This window comes from Oryzias latipes, chromosome 7, assembly GCF_002234675.1.
Source record: "Oryzias latipes chromosome 7, ASM223467v1".
NCBI classification, from domain to species: domain Eukaryota; kingdom Metazoa; phylum Chordata; class Actinopteri; order Beloniformes; family Adrianichthyidae; genus Oryzias; species Oryzias latipes.
The window spans coordinates 4463320-4484885 of NC_019865.2; the positions used below are offsets into that span (position 1 = coordinate 4463320).

Below are 21566 nucleotides of genomic sequence, written 5' to 3' on the forward strand. Positions count from 1 at the left end.
CAAAAGATGCGAGATCTCCATAGTAACCTTTGTTACCCCCAAATTCAGCGGGCACGCGACACCCGGCGGGCATCTTTAGAACTGCACCACTATCGTTTAGAATTCGGGTTTATTGATTATTTCACCAGATGTTTGGAAGATTACATCACAATAATGTGTATAGAACCCTCTTTCATTTCTATACACCTTACATTGAAAACTTTACAGTTCATTTAATATATATATATATTTATATATATTTATATGTTCCCAGGTTTTAGGGAAGAAAAGTAGACATCCAGAGTTGCAAGGGAAGGAACGCTTTCAAAAATATTTAAATGCACTTTAAATAATTACATACATCCTTCAAAAAAAGGCATGGAATACACAGCAAAGGATCCAGTCTTCTGGATTTGGTTTCAACCCGATCCTGAACCTTCAGATGAAAACAGTCAGGCGTTTTTAGCCGATACACAAGAACACGGATGTGCAAGAGCAGGAAGCCGACTGAGGAGGTTTTATGAGCTAGTCGTAAGTGTAATAAGGCTTACAGGTTAACCAGCAGGAATGCATGAGAGAGGAGGGGATGAATTAACATTTAACTTTCGTTGTAAACCAGCAAATTTTCTGAAAAGAAAAAAACAAAATCAAGCAAAACAAATTACAGCAAAAATAAATAAAAATGTCTTTAAGTGACAAGCAGAATCACTTGAAATCTTTGATAGTGTTGCAGCTCTCTTTCAGAATGGCGTTTGCCTGCGACTGAACGTGGATGGAAATGAAATGACAGGTCGTGTTTATTTTTCTGACAGTCATGACGAAACAAAAAAACAAAGCAAGACTAATAATTTAGACTTTTGTTCGGTCGTTGAGGCGATTCAGGGGACGGCGAGTCAGTGGAAAGCGCTGGTCACAGTGCTGTTCATCCCCAGGAGAAAGAACAAGGAAGGTGTCGGTGGGGGGGGGCGGTTGCAGGTAGTTTTTTTTCTTCTTTACAAGCTGCACACATCAGAAAAGCTTGAACACTTTCAACGCAGAGTCCAGAATCAAAGCTGAAAAAGTCCTTTTATCCTTCCCTCTGACTCTGAAAACAGGATCCAGTCCAAAAACGGGGAAGCGGCGTTCATTCCGCCGCTCCACGCACACCTAGGGAGCCTGGGCGCGGCGGCCCTCAGGAGCAGCGATGTGGAAGACGGAGCCGATGCGCAGGAAGAAGCGCCTGAGCACGGCTCGCAGCTCGGGGATCAGGTCGAACTGCATCATCTCACACAGGTGGTGGTAGTAGCAAGAAGCGTGGGGCTTAAACTGCAGGAAAAACATTTTGAACAACACAATCAGGGTTTGTAACGCCTCAGCATATTGTAACAACTCTCTGAAAAATTCACAGGAGAGGAGATGCCAGCATTTAACACCAGCCTTCGGATGGTTGTTTACTCTGTGAGGGTCTGAACATTTCCCGATGCCAGCCTGTTTTCCACCAAATAAACCCTTTGGCCTAAATTTTCCAGAAATGACACAAGAGTCTCGTGCTGGGATGAGTCACAGAGTGCATCATCATTTTGAGAGCTTTCAAACGAGCAGCAATAAACGCAACAGGATTTTTGATTTAGGCTAAAAGAAAAAAGGTATAATCATCATTAAAAGACAACTAGAAACGCTGTGAAAATCGATCAAAAGATGATCAGAGTGGGAGTTTCAAACCTCAGTCCATTATTTATTAAAAATAATAATAATCATAATCAATAAACGCAGCATCACACATGGAGGATGAACTTCTAACCTGCTCCAGGAGTCACATTTGTGCAACCTGCCATTTTATTCAGTCTCTACATCTAGGCGTTTTTCATCAGGAACGGTTTCCACAGATGCAGAGCTGCAACGGGTTGTGGTTAGCAACAGTTGGGGAGTCGTACCAACCACAACCTGAGAATCCCCCAACCCTGCTTCTTATCCGAGCCCCCCCGCCTGCCCCAGCCCCCTGAAGCGTTGGGTCCTTGCCTTGTCATCGGGCAGCCGCAGCGTCCGCGTGAGCAGCAGCATCAGCAGGCTGTTCCAGGCCTCTCTGTGGCTCTCTGAGGTCAGACTGATGAAGTATCCCAGAGCTTCGCTGCACACCCTGAAACACACCAAAAGATTCGTGACGAGCTCCGAGCCGCTGCAGAAAACAAGAACCGTTCTTTCGTATCTGCATGGAAACGAGCGGAATCGGGCGGCAGCGGCGAGTAACTGATACATGGATGACCTCATGTGTGAGTCAGTGCAGCTGCTCAGTGACAAATGCAACACGGTGATCTGCACCAAACCTCCTTATTTATTCCACAACAGCTCATAAAAAAACACACAACTGCTGCAAACCACACAGTTGGTGCTTATTCATGCACGGTCCAAATGTCAGTGACTCAGTTTTAGTTGCATGTTTAATGAGAACATTTGGACATCTTTGCTATTGTCGAGCTCCCAAAGGTTTCCAGAAAGTTCAATTTAAGGCATTTCAAAGACCCACTCTGATGAGAATGGTGTTTTCAACGTTTGCTTATGCCAATTTTCTGATGATGGAGGACATATATAGAGTGTCTGAGTATCTTTTCATTCAAATTGTTGTAAGACAAAAAAAAATCTTTTTGTAAAAGATCATATTTCTGATGTTTAAGCAGGGAGGGGGGGCTTTTACAGACAAACAGACCCATGAACGTCTTCGTTTTCCTCGTCTGGATCCAAACTGTATGGCTGGATAGCTCCGATATTGGTCGCCGTTTTTGTTGCACCGCTAATATGAGGTTGGAGGTGTGAGGGGCTGTAAGCTAGCAGGAGAGAGTGTAAACAAAGAACTTTTGAAGGTAAATTTCTAAAGTAGCTCAAAAGATGACCTGAGTGGGTCTTTAAAGTGACTTTAACCGGTATCTAAAGCCCAGTTAGCGGCCATACTGGTCAGCAAACCTAAAACCAGAGGCTTCCACCTGTACGGAGAAGGAGCGTTTCTCCAAACAGGTGAAGTCATGATGTCACTGTTCTATGATCACATCCAACAGGACCTTCAAAGCTGGCAATCATTGCTTTCTACTGTCTACGTTTCTACGTCATGTAAAGACCGCAGAGAACAACCTCAACGTTCTGCAAGACACTGAATCCAGCAGAACTCAAATGTATGCTCCTCCTCAGACAAAAGTCCAAACCTGATCTAATGCTGCTCTTAAACCCAACGCCATTTACCCGACCAATTGCAGCCTCTGTTTGGACGTGCGTCAAATTCCCTGCTTGACGCCGCTCCCGCGGCGTGAGGGAGGAGCTACCGTCAAGTTTTCCCGCCTCATCTCTGCATTACTGAAGGCTAGGCCTGCACAAAATAAACCACAAATCCATCATCATCGCGATATCAAGCTGCGCAATCCGCATATCTGAAAAGACGGCGAAAATGGGAATAAATAGTTACCTTAAATGTGCTTAAACAATCTTATTGGAGTATTCAGCGAATCAAATAAATCCATTTATGCATTCGACCAATCGGACGGAGCCCTTCACGTTGTTGACCAATCAGATGTTCACCTATTTAGACGAAGGTCATTTGGATTATAATTTAAATTATGTTGACTCTTATTTCAATTAAACTGCTGCATTAAAATGGAATTGATGTTTTTGGTTGTTTTGCTATTTGTTCATATATCGCAAGTTATATCGTCATCGCAATACTGATCACCAACATCGCAAATCACGAGTTTTCCTCATATCGTGCAGCCCTACTGAAGACTCAAATGACGCTCAGAGATCGGTCTGAAGATCTCTACTAAAGCATCAGTAATCACGTCTCCATGTCTGGGTTCATGAGGTCATTCAGAGACTCTGCCGGTACGGCGAGCTTCACCATCGCCTGCAGGCGCTGCGTCTGAATGACACGGCTTTCAGCGGCACTTCTGTCTCTCTGATGACTTGCTGACCCACATTGGTCCAAGGAGGGGAAAAAATGAAAACAATAATTACAGTTTTATGCTCGTCTAGATGAAAGCGAACACGCCTGCCCTGCTGATGAGTTTGATTGACAGATTCATTAGCCAATGATGACATTAGTTGACCTGCTGCGTCAGGAGAGTCTCAAAATTCCCCGCAGGGATTTCTCTCACAAATGAGAGGGGCGTTTGTAAATACACATGCTGCAATTTACGTGATCTGTGAGTTCATATTATAAGTGTACCTAAAAATTATGTTTGTAAACAAACTACTGTGCATTTCTGAAACATTTATTGCGTTTTTGTGAGAAACACTTATTGTGCGTGAGTGAAGCATTTAGTGTGCTTGTGTGAAACGCAACGTGTGCATTTCCAAATTGATACTGCGCGTTTGCATAAAAGTACAGTTGTGAATCAGAGCGTGTGCATTTGTGAAACGGGTTGTGTGCATTTCAATTTTACGCCACTGATCATCGACACGTCACAGGCCAAAGCTGAGTTCTTGATCAGTTGACGCAACACGAATTCTTCGCCAAAGTTCAGATGTTCAAGCTCTGGAAACAACGTGCTGCGCCTGACGCTCAAAATGCACCGCAGGAACCGCCACGCGAATCCCGTTGGGTGTGAACAAGCAACACGACCGCTCCAGATGGAGGCGTTCCCTCTTCATCGTGTCATCAAGCCACATCATGAAGGGTGCGCGGATTCAACTCACAGCAGCAGGCGAGTCTGAATGTCGGGCCACGAGTCCTGCAGCTGAGGGTCCGAGTACATCCTGTACAAAATCCTCAGGCTGCAGGCGAGGCTGCTGGTCTCCTGCTTCAACAAGTTGGGCTTAGACTTCCCCTTAAACCCTGAGAGCAGAAGCAGAAAGCACCGAGTGAGACGTGACGTCACTTTACAGTACGGGAATTCGATGCTTCTCTCTGATTTAATAACAAAAAGCTGCAGCGTGAGACTTTAAATGACATTATCCTTTATATTTACAGGTGGTTTAGTACTGCTTCAGTGGAGACAAACTCAAAAGGATTTTGCCGACTAAATTTGGGGGATTTTCCATGTTTTCCTGGCCTCACCTGCCCTCCAGAGGGCCGTCCTCTGCTCGTTGTTGGAGTTGAAGTCCTTGGCGAAGTTGTGCGACTCCAGCAGACAGTCGAGCAGCTTGAAGAGGTGAGCTGACGTCATGAGTCGGTACATGCCCTGATCGGCAGCCGCCTCTCCCCTCCCAGCCTCCGGCTCGTCCAGAGCGTCGCGCTGGCGGAGAACCAGACGGCTTTAGTCACACTTGGGTCTCAGCTCTTTGAGTCCACCTGGACAAACCGTCAGTCTACCTGTGCGGCAGCCATGTTGTCAGCATCCTCCTTCTTGCTGGTTGCCGGGTAGAAAACGATGTTGTCTATGGTTTGGATCAGCTCAAGCTGCACCACACATTTGATCAGGAGCCCCGCGAAAAGCCTCTGGTCTGAAACGCAGAGATGTTTGGTTCCAAACTCACAGCCAGGAAGGGGGGAGGAAAGAGGCAGAAGTTGACTTATTTTGGGGGGGGGGGGACCACTCACTAGCGTTGGACTTTCCCTTCCAGGTGTCGTCGCTGGACATTTGACTGTGACCTCTCTCAGACAGAGCTCTGTCAAAGCTGCTCTGCGACTGACTGTCGAAATCGACGTCCTGCAGTGGAAAAACACTCACAAACTCACTCTGGGCTTCCACAAACGAGCACGAGCATCAGTGTGTCGAAGCCCATTCAACCTCCGAGCTGCTTTTCTTACAAAGTGCTTGCTGTCGGCGGCCTCCTCATCCTGTCCAGCCGGTCGCCAAGTCAACAACCTGATGGGGAAAGCAAACAGACGAGGAGTCAGGCGGCCCGACCCGTCGCATCCTGCAGCAGAGCTGGAGCTGGATGCCGACTCGGCACTCACGCGTGAGGGCAGGTGTTCTGGAAAATCTCCAGCATGCAGGAGCAGGTGACGTTCCACACCTCGGGGCTGAACTTCTCCCCGTTCAGGATCACCAGGTTTTCCAGGCAGTTGGTTCCGGACCGAGCCAGCTGCTCGTTATCTGCAGGGAGCAGACGTGCACGTCAGAACAGCTGGCACATGCGCGCTCTCTGAACCTCTGCTATTTATCAATGAAAACATAATGGATGGCCAAAAATAGAACTCTGAAATTATGTTTATTTTTTTCCTAAATAGATTCGAGTCAAACAAATGTTCGTTTCACACAAAGAGATCTAGAAGAAATAAAATATTCAGTTTCTGATCAATTCTTAAAAAGGTCTTCAAATGTAATCACACTACAGAGAACCGACGTCTGTTTAAGGTTCTAAAACCGAGTCTCAGAACCTTTTTTTGTTGATCCATTCTGATCCATTGTTGACCCTCTGAACTGCAGGAGAACCTTTTTACTTTAAGATTTCTTCAGGACGTTTCCTTTTTCAGTTCACAAAATATTTGTCTAAAGGTTTTGGGGAAGTCTCCATTTGAAGACTCCATTTTTGTCTCTGAATGAGGTCAGCAGCTCTTTCCATCTCCCTTTGCTTCTTTCATCACCTCCTGGATGAGTTCTGGTTCTGCCTTTAGACTCATTTTTGCTTGCTTCTCCACTATTCCAAGTCGTCTCCATCCTCTAAATTTCTGGTCTTTTCTTGAATCCATGCAGATTGATGAGGGAGCTTTTTCTGAGACCTTTGAAATGCTTCAACAGTCGGTAATAAAGTGAAGAATAAAACCACTTACCGGTAAGTGGTTTTACTCCTATCTCACAGATCAAAGATTTTATGTAAGCATGGATACGTGCCCCTTTAAAGGACTTTGGAATCAATTGTGGGCTCTCCTAAGGTTCAGATTTATCCAGCTACTTTTTAATCTACATATGCTGCCACTTGGGGGCCTTTGGTTTCATAGCTACGCTGATGACACTCAACTCTACATCGCTTTGTCTCCTGATGACGAAGAGTCAGTCAAGATGATCTTAAAATGCATTTTAGACAGCAAGTCATGGATGGCTGAGAATGTACCAAAGCTCAACCAGAACAAAACAGAGGTTTTAGTGAGAGAGATTGTTTTATCTAAACAAAAAAATGACAAAACTTCTCAGTGTGTGAGAAACAAAAACAGGATTTCATCATCTTAAAAATATTGCCAGAGTCCGCCCATTTCTCTCTCTTGCTAGCACAGAGGTGCATGCTTTTATTCCCAGCAGATTAGATTATTGCAATGCCCTGCTCTCTAGTCTTCCCAGAAGAAGGATATCAAACCTTCAACTGCTGCAGAATTCAGCCGCACGCGTGCGGACGAGGACCAGGGGGCGGGAACACGTTACACCGATTTTAAAAATCGCTGCATTGGCTCCCAGTGAAATTCAGAATTGATTTTAAAGTTCTTTTATGGGTTTATACACGTTTTTAATGGTCTTGGGTCTTCATATTTATCTGCTATGTACTTAAAGTAGGAGTCTTTTGGTTATTCCAAAAGTAAGAACTAAAACATCCGGTGAGGCCTCATTCGGGTTTTATGGACCTCGCCTGTGGAACGGCCTCCCAGAGAGCCTAAGAGACCTTTCATGTTTTTAAAGGAAGGATCTAAACCTACCTTCTTAATCTAGCTTTCAGTTGAAATTTATAAATGTATTTGATATTTTATTTATTAATGTTCTCTCTTGACTAATTTTACATATGTGTATGTTAATATATATTTATCTTTATTTTATTTTTTTATTCACATTTACCGTTTTATATCTGCCTAAAAAGGTTTATTTATGCACTTATCTGTTTTTTTTATCTATTTTAATTGTTATTTTATTCCTAATTACGTAATTATTGTTTTCATAGTTTCCCCACTTCAGTACAAATTTTCTACATTTCATAATTTTCTTCTTCTTCTTATCATGGTGTGATAAGAAATTCTGTTCAAAATAAATTCTGTTTGGGATTTTACAACAGAGAAGAAACATTTCTGAAAAGTTTTCTCAAAAGTGAAACGATTTTTAAAAAATAAAAGCGGCCCCTACTTATTTTGGTTTAACTTGTCTTTGTAACTTTAGACATGAAGATCTGATTTATTTACACAGAAGCCGCTTACATATGTGCCATTAGTACATAATTACTATAGATTTGAGACAGTTTGGCCTTAATGATCTTTTAGGAGCTGAACTGGAAGAACAACCTGTAGTTATGATTGTTAACCCTTTAACACCTAAATAGCATCTTTGACATAATGACGTTAGCCTGGCACACAACGACACGAGGCTGCTTTTCTCTGAATCTGCTGGAATTACAGCTGAAACAGTTGAAGAGCTACTGCAGTCAAAAGAATGTTAACACTGGAGCTGCAGCTCAGCTGTTAGAGGGTCATAACTCAACTGATTTCTGTGTCACTTCTTCAAATAACCTAACAGGTGAACGGGCACTTTATGAAAAACCATGAAATCCTCTGGAGGGGGAAATAGTTTTTATAACACTAAGATTTGTTTTGTATCTTTCTCTTTTGGACTGGATGCAAAAACAGACAGAAAACGCAGTGATGTTCAGTCCCACCTTGACGGACGCACCACTGCAGCTGAGTGAAGATGTCCGCCAGCAGGATTTCACTGAGCGGCTCATAAAACTGCGTGAAGACGTCACAGATGGCGTAGAGCGCATGGTTACACGTCGTCGTCATCCACTCGGTTTTCTGATGAAAAAAAAAATGACCAGAACTATTTTTGAGAAAGAAAAAGTCATATAAATGTCTCTCTCATGTTTTATTCAATTCGTTTGGAACAAACTGTCAAATTTTGGAATCGGGGGGCCGGTTGATTCAGAGATCCCGTCTCCGAATCCTCCTGGAGTCTGACCTCGGTCTGCTGCTCGGGAAGCTTCATGTTGTCGAAGATGCGGAAGACGATCCGGAAGAGGTCGTGCCACCAGTGCTTCTCAAAGGTGTGTCCGTAACTCTTCATGATCTCAAACATGACGGTGAGGCCTCTGTCCAGATAAAGAACATGAAGAGGCGTCAGGATGGTTCAAACCAGGAGCAATTAACATTCTTTCATGGTTTTTAGTCCCAAATGGCTTTTTTGTATTATGTAATGCAGGAGTGGTCATTATGTTGATCGGGCCATCAAAAATAAATGAAAATATGTACAGTACAGACCAAATGTTTGGACACACCTTCTCATTCAAAGAGTTTTCTTGATTTTCATCTATGAAAATTGTAGATTCACACTGAAGGCATCAAAACTGTGAATTAACACATGTGGAATTATATACATAACAAGAAAGTGTGAAACAACTGAAAGTATATCATATTGTAGGTTGTTCATAGTAGCCACCTTTAGATTTGATTACTGCTTTGCACCCTCTGGGAATTCTCTTGATGAGCTTTGTAGTCACCTGAAATGCTTTTCACTTCACAGGTGTGCCCTGTCAGGTTGAATAAGTGTGATTTCTTGCCTTGTAAATGGGGTTGGGACCATCAGTTGTGTTGTGCAGAAGTCAGGTGGACACACAGCTGATAGTCCTACTGAATAGACTGTTAGAATTTAGTATTATGGCAAGAAAAAAAAGCAGCTAAGTACAGAAAAACGAGTGGCCACAAAAACAATCAAGTGCTACAAAGAAAAGGTTAACAGCAGCTCAGACTTGAGAGCAGGTCAATGGCACACAGAGTTCTAGCAGCAGACACATCTCTACAACTGACACATCACTACAACTGTTCGAAGGAGACTGTGTGAATCAGGCCTTCATGGTAGAATATCTGCTAGGAAACCACTGCTAAAGAAAGGCAACAAGCAGAAGAGACTTGTTTGGGCTAAACAACACAAGGAATGCACATTAGACCAGTGGAAATCTGTGCTTCGGTCTGATGAGTCCAAATTGGAGAGTGACTGCCTCTTGAAGCTCATCAAGAGAATGCCAAGAGAGTGCAAAGCACTGTAAAAATAAAACTGCAAAGCAAAAGGTGGCTACTATGAAGAACCTACAATATGACATATTTTCATTTTTTTCGCACTTTTTTGTTATGTATATAATTCCACATGTGTTAATTCAGTTTTGATGCCTTCAGTGTGAAAATACAATTTTCATAGTCATGAAAATAAAGAAAACTCTTTGAATGAGAAGGTGTGTCAAAACTTTTGGTCTGTGCTGTATATGTTTCCTTTTTTAATGCTTTCAGCGAATAATCATCCTCACCGTGAAGTATGTAATTTGATTGACAAATATGAGAAATGCTTTAAGTAAGGAAAGGAAATAAACTTCAAACTTAAACGTAGTTTTTCCTGCCAGATAGATGCAGGACCAAACTATCTGCTCCTTCCTTAAAGGATAGACTGGTAAATTATGTTAAGTTTGCTAAATTCTGATGTCTTCCTCATTGGAGCGCACTTGGTTCCTTCATTCATTCAGTAAAGATGTTTCCTCTGAACTCCTCTGTTGTGGGATTCCTTCACCGAACCGATTTACGTACTCTGGTCAACGAAAGCTGCGTTTTCTTGGTTTACATGAACATTCATTTGAGCGGGTCTGATACCTCGTCCGAACATCCAGCTTGCACCGGTTGATGATGCAGGAGAGCTCAAAAAGGATGGGAAACCAGCCACGGACCCACACCCGGTCGCCGGGGGCAACGTTCATGTCATCACTGGTGTACTCCCTCAGGGCCTGGACAGTCGGCAAAACATTATACGTTTCTTTTTTTTTTTAAATATGGCTTCTTCAGCATGAGGGAGGAGCCACGCCGTTGATACCTGCGGCCTTTCGGCGACATATTTGGCGCAGTGTCGGATGAGTCTGATGGCCTCCATGCTGGTGTCAGGAAAAGCTGCGTTGCACACAAACTCTGACAAGCACTTCACTGCGTCCTGGAACGAATCGATCGCTGCTGCAAAGTGTTCCCGGAAGGTGTTCACTGATGAAGAAAAATGAGGATGTCAAAAGAGGTTCCTAAACCGTTCCTCCTCTCAGCTGTGGTCATACTCACTGACGATGTGGCCGGTGGTCTGGAACGCCAGCTCCACGATGCTCTCATCGTGGGAGGAGGCGGCCTGGTGGAACACGGAGAAGATGTTCTTCCAGCCGGAGCGGATGTTGGCCGCCTGCGAGTTGACCATCTGAGCCACGCACCGGATCACCATGTCCCTGATGGTGGGAGACCTGAGGGGAGCAAAGGCTGATCACCGCTGGGATTGAATTCTCACCACGGTCATCGACTCCTCCCGGGAGTCACACGACTGATCGTGTGCGATTGCCAAACTGTGCCAAAAAACTAGAGATCCCAATGAAAGCAGTGCAGATGTCAGAAGTCTCGTTGAATGGACATCCCTGAGCTGCAGGCAAACAAACCCCGCCTCTGCGCACCCGCACCTGTTCTTCTTCATGATGTGCTCAAAAGGCCTGAGAAAGTCCTTCTGGAAGCGGAAGTTGGCCAATTCTCCTTTCTCCAAGAACTTCATAGAGAGCTGTCGCAGAGAGTCCACTGCAAAGATGGCCACGTCCTCGTTGGGGTTACAGCCCACCTGCAGAGGACGTCGTGGGAAACCCCAGTTACACTGCCGCTCCGCATCATGGATATTACAGAGAGAAAAGGTCGATTCCAGCTGCATAAAAGCTCCTCCTCAAGCACAGAATCCTCAAAGAGCAGTTTGTTGAAGATTTGCAACAGTTGAGTCTGATGCTAGGTTCACGCTGGCCTCAGCAATGCATGTTCAAGCAGCTACTTCCAATGAAAAGTCTATAGAAACACACATACACGCGTGTTTTGGGCTTCCGCGTTCATGCGTAGCTACGCAAGGTTTTAGGTCTGTTTTCAGGCTCTACACACAAAACCCACCGCCACTGAAGGCGTGTTGAAGGTTAAACCAGTTGAACTTTGACCTATCAGGGACACTGATTTCGTAGTGACGTTTGGATGACGTCCTTTTCAATTCACGGAAGTTCCAACCGTTGGAAAATTGATCACGAAAGAGAAATGAATCATTACGGCTTCTGTCCGGACGGAATTCTATGACCCCAAATCTGTCGTATATGGGAATAGAGCTGAAAAAGATTTGTACCGTTTTCACACCAAGCCTCTTCCACTGCGAGTACATGCACTAGTATTGGGTAGGGACAGTCCAGTGTGAACACCAAATGCTAAAAGCACGTCCAAGACTCCCAGTTTAGCGCGCTCTTTTACGTTTTGGTACATTATTGGACAAAATTTATTTTATTTGCAAAAATGTAGAATTCTAATCTATTGTGTCTTCTGTATTTGTATTTTTTTTATAATAATTTCAGATGTTTTAGGGCTGTAATCACTTTTCTCAAACAGACATGCAAATGGTTCAAACTGTACTCTCGCGTTTACCGTGCTCTTGGCGTTCACACTGGACCAGCAGGGAGGGGCTTCTTCTGAAGCGGAGACTTTAGGCGATAAGAGCGGCTTTTTCTCTGTGTCAGTATCAGCTGATTTCAGTTGATCGTGTTAAAGAGTTACAACATGTCAGAGAGGGCGTGTCATTTAGCCGTCACCGCTGACCTCTAGAGTGCTAATGAGTTCGGATAGCATCTTCAAAACGTCACCCACCTTGTTGAAATGATCTCCTATCACCTGCCAAATTCGAGACCACTGCAGCCTGATGCGGTTCATGTTGTAGTAGGAGATCTCAACGATCTTCTGCAGGCTGAACATGCGGGGCTGGTGAGCAGAGGCCAGCTCGTCCATGGACACAGCGCAGAGCCACCGCACAAAGTCCACTGGAAACCATCACAGCATGCGGGTTATTTCCAACGGGGAAGAGACTTGAGAAAAAAAACAGCGAAAGAGAACAAACTGACCGATCGCGTTCCCGTCCAGCCTGGTGGAGCCTGTGAAGATCCTACAAAAAAAACAAAAAAAAACTGTTTTAATCCTCTAAAAAAATCTTCTTCTGGTTACTGATTTAAAATGTTTCTACTTCACCTGTCCACAGCGACAACAACACTCTGAGAGCTGGTCTCTCCCACTGACTCCTGAATGTGAGCCATCTGCTTCTTGTCTTGACTTCCCACCAGGTTTCCTGCAGCGGAAGAGACAAACGTTTGCATGGAGGTCGTTTCCCATAACATGCATCACAGTTTGGCGGCGAGTTTACGACACTTACCAAGCCCCAGGGGCATGAACTCCTCTGTGCCTGCAGGTAAGCCCCTGATGCTGCTGTCCCGGTCCCGAACCACCCCTGAGATGTAACGCGTCTTCACGCCGGTCCCGATCAGCTGGGCGAGCTCCAGCTGACTGATGCACCTCAAGATCTGCAGGATTTTGAGGGACGTGACGATTAAAAACACCATCAGAGCAAAAAACTTGCCGGTCTGAAAGATCATCTCTAGTCTAAAAGGGTGTAAACATTTAACGCTACTGCCACAGGAAGTAAATATATCTTCAAAGTAAAGTGTCTGTGAAGGTGCTTATTTTCAAAGTAAAACTATCGAGGGTTTTAGATTAAAAAGACAATAAAAAAATGAGACTGAAGTTCACTTTTCTGAAATAAGTTCTGAAAAAAATATTTTGTTTTAAGTAAAGTAGATTATATGAATAAAAAACATTCAGAATATTGTAAATATTGTGATTTTTGATGTGATGTCATGTGAGCGTCTGCTAGCACGGATCGGGATGGCGTCTGTAAAATGTTCATCTAAACTTTTGGGAGATTCCTTTTTTGTATTTTCACTAAAAATGAAAAACAGTCAGTTCATAAAACAGTTCAGATGAATGGATTGTGAGGGTTTTCCAGTTGTTCCATGTTCGCTGAGGAGTTACTTCATCTACTATCTTTGAGGACTGAAAAACCGTGGAGAACATTTTCAGGATTTGTTAGATGATCCAAAACAACAGTGACGTTTATGTTTCCTTTACTGCTGGAGTTAACCAGGAAGTTGTGACATTGTTTAGAGAGATGAATATCATTTCTTTCCTTATATTTTTTGTGATTTTATCTGTTATAATTAATAGATTATTCTAAATCAAGGAATAAATGATTAAATGTATATTTTAATTTTCATACATCCAGTATAAAGACAAACTTATAGTAACCATCCAAACATGTTTAGACAGAGAATCAAACCACAGATTAGATTTGTGACTCGGATCGCCACTAAAGTACGGATCCGCAGTCCTAATAAGATTATTTAGAGAGAACTGAATGTGATGGGCTCACCTCGTGCCAGGAGTTGCCCAGGTAGTTGCCGTCAGTGTGAGCCACGGTGATCAGCGTCTTAATGGTGTCGATGTTCTTCTGCTTCATCTCTGTGATGCTGGAGCTGGCGGTCAGCAGGGTGAACCGGGCCAAGGCTTGGACGTAAGCGTCTCGCTCCAGCTGCAGACAGGAGACCCGTTTACGGCTTCATGGTGGATTCAGGAGGCGGTGAACAGCCACCACCAGCGCTTCAGACCTGCATGCTGAAGATGCAGGCGATCCTGATGGCGCATCGAATGCCCTCCAGACACAGGGAAGCCACCTCCGGATCGTCACAGTCCTGAAGTCCCACGCTGAACGCCGCCAGCAGCGGAGTCCACGCCAGCTATGGTTCACACACCGCATGAACAGTTCGATCACAGCAGCTCTTCAAAAAACACTCAAGTTCTGTTTGGTAACGCAGAATGGTGGGAAGTGTCACCTTGAACATGGGCCTGACATGCTCCAGGTGTTTGGCGCTGAAGAACGGAGCCTGAGCATGGCTCACGGCCTCCATCAAAGCCTTGGCGGTTTTCGCCATCTGCTCCATCTCCACGTTGTACAGAAGACGGCGCTGCTTCTCACTGGCCACATCTGGAGGAAGAAAAGATGTCAGAGAAGCGACCTCGTTCTTCCCGTAAACACAGTCTGAACTTGCAGCTGTGAAAACTGTGGAGCGCGGTGGACGTTCTCACTCGGCTTGGTCGACTTGGGAGTGATGGAATACTCTTTGCTCTCCTTCATTGCGATCTTTTTGCCCGCAATCTCGTCGTATATGGAGGAGAGGTACTCCTCTGGAAGGTCCTTACTGTCGTTGATGCCGCGGTTCATCTTGATGTACTGCTCTTTAGTCATTTTGTTCTTCACCTGGAACGGTTCGTGTGGAGAAACGGTAAGTTAGGCAAAAGGTCGTAAAAAAATGCGGCACATTCCATCATTTATTGACACACTAAAGCTGACAAGTCGGTTCTATTATAATTAGTCCATTCAGGCAGAACATTTAAGTATTGACACAATTTTGATCTGGCATTTGAAACAAATGTTTATGAAAAAACAGCTAAATTAAAATTTAATAACCTAATAGATGGCAAAAATCGAGCTTCCTTACTAGAAAAACTTCAAGCAAAGAAGTGACTCATCCTTTCAAGAAGGATTTGGATAAAGTAAACAATGACTGTAAATAAAAACTGAACATGAGGTCAGTTCACCTTTAATCCATTTACCGTCGCATTTGAATATATAACATCTGATACGGCTCTCCGACTGTTACTGATTCACACTACAAATCTCAGGTTCTTCTTCCTCTGTCAGTAACTTTTGCCGCAACTTTGTGCAGAATAAAAACCATGAAAATAACGCAGCTTTTTTTTTTTTAAAAGGGCAATGAAAAGAGCGAGAAAAACTCAAAATCTCAGCTGGCTTAGTCCTGGTTCTTAGTAGTTTTAATATATGATTTAAGAAAACAAACAATCACTTTCCTAAAACTGTCTGCGCTTTCAGATAAAACAGTATTTTTTGTTATAAAGGCGACAAACACTCCAAACTATTGGAACCAGCAGATAAAAAGATAATTATCTGCTTAAACAGATATTAAAGTCTGCCTCTAAAAGTCTCATTAACATAACACTCTTTAATCTAGTGCCTAAAAGATTTTGCTGTTTTTTTTTTAAATAAAACAGAGTAAAACTGAAGGGAATTTTTATTCTTTTGTGGTTTAAAAGCATTTATTTAGAAATTAAAAGCTTTCTTGTTTTGCTTATTTTTTTATTTTTATCTTTTTTTAGAAATCCTGAAGTGGAGTTTTGTTTTGATTAAATCTTCAACCAATGAAAACGGGTGTAAATTGTGATCAATATCTTCATATTGGATATCTGCAAAAATCCAACATGGCGTTTTTGTGAGAGGATGACTCAACAGGGCGCACATGTCTCACCTGAGGACTGTGCAGGTCGGTGGTGAGCATGATGATGGAGTACGCCAGCACGTAGGCGGTGTCAGCGCTGGCAAACAAGGTCTGCCTGCAGAGGGGAAACGGATCAGCACGGTCAGCGTTTTACCTCCAGTCTTTGGTGAAGTAAAAACAGATTCTGCTGACAGTTTGAGGTGGAACGAGGCTCTCACCCCTGGTTACATTCAAGGTAGCGAGCGGCAAACTTCTCCATCAGCCTGTCGATCTTCTGCGCCTCCCCCGGCAGCCGGAATCCCTCCAGGAAGGCTCTGAGGGCAGAGACGAAGTCCCGTCCGCAGAAGTCCAGCTGGTCCACGTAGCTGTACATCACCTCTATGTTGAATTTGTTGTTCTCGCCCAGGAACTCCCCCACCTGCGTCTGTGGATGGACACATGGTCAAGACTTCGTTTGATCCTCTTGAGAAGCCAGAACGTCTCCAGGTCCTCACTGTGTCCAGTCGGTCCTCCTGCTGTAAGAACTGGGCCACGTCCTGGGCGGTGGTGCCCAGCATGCCCTGGTCCTGCAGGTACTGGATGCCCCGCTTTGGCTTCTTGTTGAAACTGCAGAGATGAAAGATGGGGGTAAAAAACAAACAAACAAAAAAAAAGTTTCCATCATCCATGGATCTGACTTTCACTAAGAAAAAAGCAGAAAAGAACTCACTGAGCCTCTTGTTCAACGTTATTCAGGAAATTGGAGAAATTGTTTTTACGGTTCAAAAATCAAGAAATCCCCTAAAGTCAAATTTTTGTTTCCCAGATACATTTTCAAGTAGATTTTTTTTTTTTACGTTTTAAAGTTTCTGAACATCTGACATAAAAAAATAAAGAAATGAAAGGATTGAATTTAAAATGTCCCTCACTATTTCACCGTTCACCATCTGCAGTCTAGCAGTTTTCTTAACGCATTTGTGCATACTTTCATTTTTGTCACAGCAGATTGTGTTCTACATACATCAAGTCACTTTAAATAAAAATGCTAAAATTCCATATTTCACAAAAAACAACAATTTTGTTAAAAAACTGTTGGTTTTAATGTCAGCATTTAATATTTTCTCTGCTGATGATCAGACAAAAGGAGTTTTTTTTTTAAAAACTCAATAAATAATCTCCTCATAGACAGAGCAGGTTAGAGCTGAGATGAGCAGCTTCAGATGTTTCTACTTTTGCCATGGCGAACATTTTCTAAACTTTTACATTTGTGCAAATAAAAGTAGGTTGTAACACGACTGAGATCCTGTCTTTGAGCCCCACTCACAGATCGATGCCGTGCTCGATGATGTCCTTCTGCTGCTTGATGACCTCGTACTGCTCCGGGTGGTCCGCCTGCGACATGGGGATGCTGGAAACGGTGGAGTCCAGCGAGCTGATGCTGTCTCGGCGGCCGGCCAGCTGCTCGGGCAGCTTTAGCTCCGCCCCCTCGCTGTCAGATGGGTGCTCCTGACCTGAAAGGAAGGCATTGAAGGCCTCAGATGCAGGTCCCTGCTATTGCAGAATGTGCTGAACCTTTTTCCGCTGCTCACTTACCCAGGTTGGTCTGAAGGTTTGGATTCACGTACATGTCTTTGCTCCACTCTACCATGCATTTGAGAATGGAGACGAGACACTCCAGGCCCTTCTTACGCAGACTCAGCTCCTTCAGAGGTCACAGAAAGATTTTTTCTCTGGTTTCCAACTCAAACAACAATTCAGATTGGATCATCGAAGCCTCGACATTTATGTCAACCAAAACAGAGAAAGCTAAAAGAAAATTAGCTGAAGGTGAGGTTTCTGTAAATCCTACAATAAACAGAACTTTAGACTTCAATAAACAAACATAACTGCTGCATCAGATAGAAGGTAGATGAAACTTCGAAGCTCAAACATTAAAGCAGTTTGATTTTATTCATGTACAGAAGAAGAATGACTTCTGTTTCAAAGTAAAACCTGTACGTACCACGAAACAGCTAAATGTTAAGTATTTCATCGTCTCATGAACACTTTACACTTCATATCACACTAACAGATGAGAACCATTGACTGTATATGAGAACTGGACTGAGCGACTCCTCCCCCTAGAAGACTAAATGTCTTCAGGAGTGAAATGTTACCTGAAAAAGGGGTAAAAACTGCAGACAATCTTAGGAAAATAACTTTTTTATGTCTTATTAATCTTCTCAAGACAGTTTTCTGACAGCAAAATAATCATGCTTTAAGAAAACATGTCTTGGTGACTGGAATATTTTTCTTCAAATAGGAATTCATGTTTTTTACCCCATTGATTTTTTTTTTTGCTTATTTAAAGAAAATGTTTTTTCATCTCAAAACAGGTGATTCAATCTCAGTGAAATGTTTCTGTTCAGTCACATTTTTTATATCAAATAAAATGAATTAAATTAGAGTTTTGCAGTGGAAGTAAAAGCAAAGGTAGATGTGATGTTACATTGTTACTTTGACAGCTAAGAATCAGATCTCAAAATGACCCAGAAAAACATAAATTAAAAAAAGAAAATGAGAAGAAAACAAAAGGGTCGTATGTCAGAGGAGTATTCAGAGGCCTTCACGTACCTGCAGAGGAGTCATGCCCAGCTCCTGGCCACTCCTCCCCTGAGCGATCTTGGACAGATCGTTCACCAGACGCTCAAAAATATTAGCGGCGTTTAAGTCGCAGTCGTAGTTTACGTAGATGTCGACCACGCACTGAGCATCTGAGAGGAGAGGACAGAGATTTGACTAAAGATGAAACCGTCTTGGTTTTTACTTTGTTTATAAGATGTTTTTCGACGAAGATGCATGAACAAACAAGTAAATTTATTCCAGAACTCTGGACTGCAAATAAACATTTTCTGGTTTCTTTTGAAACAACAATATTTAGAGTTGGTGGAAAGTTTCGGTCAGTTCAAGGCTGGACGAATGGAATAAAGATTAAAAAAAAGGTGAACCATAAGATAGTGAGGGAAAACCGTACTACGGTGAGCACATGTGTGTTTACCTGTTTACATCTTACCTGCACAGATGCGAGTGAGTGTCTGGATAACCATCCACTTGTGCTCAAAGGAGCTGGTGGAAGTCTCCAAGATGGTCAAGAAGATCTCCCGAAAGAACACCTGTGAGAAGGAATGGTGACTTTAAAAAGTTTTGGCTCCCGCAGGTCAGTTCCGATCGCCGTGTTTTGTACCTCGATCTGCATTTTGAGGTGGACCTTGAAGTGGGAGAGCAGCGTGAGGAAGATGGCCAGCGACAGCTCGAACACCTCGGGCACAGACGACACGCCGTTTTTGGACAGGGCCACGCACAGGTACTGCTTGATGGCGTTCACAAACATCTCGTGGGTGCGAAAGACGGGACCGGCCCCCTGCAGCACGGAGAGCAGCAGCTGCAGGGACACGATCTTTGAGCGCAGCTCATGAGACCTGAGGAGAAGAGGAGGAGCTCGCGTTGAAATGTGGTTTCTGTCGACGCATCCAACTAACAATCTGTGCTCATCTGACTGCTGCTCAACTGCACCAGAAATGAAGGAGGACAGAAACACACCGGAATAGAAGACGCATTGACAGTACATGAGAACTGGACTGAGTGACCCCTCCCCCTTGGCGTTCCAAACAGGAAGTACCTGCTGGTCCCAAAAAGCCAAAATCCCATAGACTTCCACTGATAAATAAACAGCTGTTACTCAGTCATTATGTCCGTCAGAATAACCCTTCTTGCTCCGTTACCTTTTATTAACATGTTTTTCTAATCCTAATGATTTTTTCACTGTAGCGCAAGTTGTTCAAGTTATTAACCGACCAATCAGATGCCTCAAAAGTAGGTGGCCTCGTATGTGATTGACAAATTCTCCTGAGCTTGCTTTCAGTGAAAGGGGTGTGGCCTTCTAACATGCTCACTCCTGATTGGAGAGAGAGGTTGTCCTGGAAATGTAGACTCAGACCGACACGGACCAATCACAGCTTACTGAGGACGTCTGGTTCCAACGTGGTGAAGGACATATCGCGGAAATGGCGACTGAATTGACTTCATTTGGGTGGAACCGGAAACGAGGCATCTCCCATGGGTGACGTCACACGCGATGCGTCCATTTATTTCTAGAGATTATTCTTTAAAAACCACTTCAACGAAAATCTTTTGGGATTTTTTAGCATTCTCTTGTAAGCTTTTTTCTGGCGATGGAGGACATAAATAAAGAAAATAAAGCTCAAAATGTAACTTTTATATTTCCCCCCATCTATTTACTAGACTCATTTCATCCCTGACAGGGTCCGAACCCAGCCACACTGTTGGGCGGGGCCACTGTTCTGAATCAAGAGCAGCTGAATACATTCAGTAAAAAAAAAAAAAAGATTTAATTTGTGGCGTAGAAAATACGCGGGGGCGGGCAACAAGCTCCCTGCTTCGCTCCATACGACTAGATCCATGTACGAGTTGGCTCCAAACTGTAGAGCTCCAATAGTGGTCACCATTTTTATTGCACCAGTACTGTTAGGTTGGGGTGTGAGGGGCTGTAAGCAGAGAGCTCTCAGCAATGGGGAGGGGAAGAGGGGGCGGGGTGGCTCTGCAGCAACGGTCCCGTCCACGATTCAGAGGTTAAATTTCTAATGACCTATTGCCGCTGAGCAGAAACTATTTCCTAGAAGACAATTTTGGTTAAAAACAATCAAAAGACCACTGGGAATGCTTTTATAACAGATCAAAAGATGACTGGAGCGGGTCTTAAAATGACCCAAATCCTCCTCTGATCCAGAACTAGACAATGAGAAGTCTCTCTGAAACAAAGAAAAGAGAACACGCACCTTGGGTCTGGAGGTCCGTCAGCCAGCGGTTTCATGGACAGTTTGCACAAAGAGCGAAACACCAGGAAGGCATCTTTCTGCAGGATGTGAGAGAAGCGGGCGGAGCTGTGTGGACCCTGCAGAGCCTCAGCGTCCTGGAAAAGGCAAAGACGGTCAGTCAGAGCATTTAAACTGGTTGATGCAAATATGCATCACACCCCTACAGCTGCAAACTTAGCGTATTTACTTAAAAGCAAAAACATGAGTGCTCATTTTTTAAAATTGGAATCTAAACTAACAAGACTGTAAAAACTCGTGTCAACACAGGTGAAAGTCACCACGACTATTACAGGGATAGAAAAAACAATTCTGGAAAAACCTTTTAATTAGAAGAATTGTTTTATATTTAATGAGCAAAACCATAAACATAAAATAAAGCTGAAAAGAAAAATTGAGCTACAACAGCTCAGGTTTTTTTTCAAACCAGGCAGGAGTAAAAATAACCATCAAATCCCAGCTACCGTTGTAGAACAGTCTTTGATGGTAGCCAGGACAGCCTGCAGCTGGAGCATTTCAACCACTGAAGTCTACAATCTTCATCCAGGAGGACCGTCCTGCAGCGTGAGGGCAGTTCCAACCTCTAATCATCAACCTGCAGTGATGGACTCTGAACTGACCTGTCCATTAAGGTCACGCTGGCACCACTTCATAAAAACTAAAGCCTCCGAAACTTCAAGCCTATTAAGCAGCTTCTTCAAAAATCACTAGAAGACCACACAT

General features: G+C 43.6%; 1 protein-coding gene across 1 annotated transcript in view; it reads right to left on the minus strand.

The window, feature by feature from the left end:
* Window positions 1–90: 90 nt before the first annotated feature.
* Window positions 91–21566, minus strand: part of arfgef2 (ADP ribosylation factor guanine nucleotide exchange factor 2) — a 34023-nt gene continuing 12547 nt past the window's right edge. The window contains exons 9-39 of the mRNA XM_023956375.1: window positions 20808–20941; window positions 19196–19430; window positions 19025–19124; window positions 18586–18725; window positions 17566–17674; window positions 17297–17483; window positions 16488–16599; window positions 16212–16417; window positions 16024–16108; window positions 14786–14957; window positions 14533–14684; window positions 14308–14436; window positions 14073–14231; window positions 13020–13167; window positions 12839–12935; window positions 12715–12755; window positions 12464–12633; window positions 11263–11414; window positions 10880–11052; window positions 10647–10807; window positions 10430–10560; window positions 8754–8883; window positions 8455–8590; window positions 5840–5978; window positions 5690–5747; window positions 5480–5588; window positions 5252–5382; window positions 4997–5174; window positions 4636–4774; window positions 1978–2095; window positions 91–1284 (exon numbers count right to left, since the gene is read on the minus strand). Coding sequence (XP_023812143.1) covers window positions 1126–1284; window positions 1978–2095; window positions 4636–4774; window positions 4997–5174; window positions 5252–5382; window positions 5480–5588; window positions 5690–5747; window positions 5840–5978; window positions 8455–8590; window positions 8754–8883; window positions 10430–10560; window positions 10647–10807; window positions 10880–11052; window positions 11263–11414; window positions 12464–12633; window positions 12715–12755; window positions 12839–12935; window positions 13020–13167; window positions 14073–14231; window positions 14308–14436; window positions 14533–14684; window positions 14786–14957; window positions 16024–16108; window positions 16212–16417; window positions 16488–16599; window positions 17297–17483; window positions 17566–17674; window positions 18586–18725; window positions 19025–19124; window positions 19196–19430; window positions 20808–20941 — 4290 coding nt within the window. The 3' untranslated portion in view covers window positions 91–1125. The remainder of the gene's footprint in view (window positions 1285–1977; window positions 2096–4635; window positions 4775–4996; window positions 5175–5251; window positions 5383–5479; window positions 5589–5689; window positions 5748–5839; window positions 5979–8454; window positions 8591–8753; window positions 8884–10429; window positions 10561–10646; window positions 10808–10879; window positions 11053–11262; window positions 11415–12463; window positions 12634–12714; window positions 12756–12838; window positions 12936–13019; window positions 13168–14072; window positions 14232–14307; window positions 14437–14532; window positions 14685–14785; window positions 14958–16023; window positions 16109–16211; window positions 16418–16487; window positions 16600–17296; window positions 17484–17565; window positions 17675–18585; window positions 18726–19024; window positions 19125–19195; window positions 19431–20807; window positions 20942–21566) is intronic.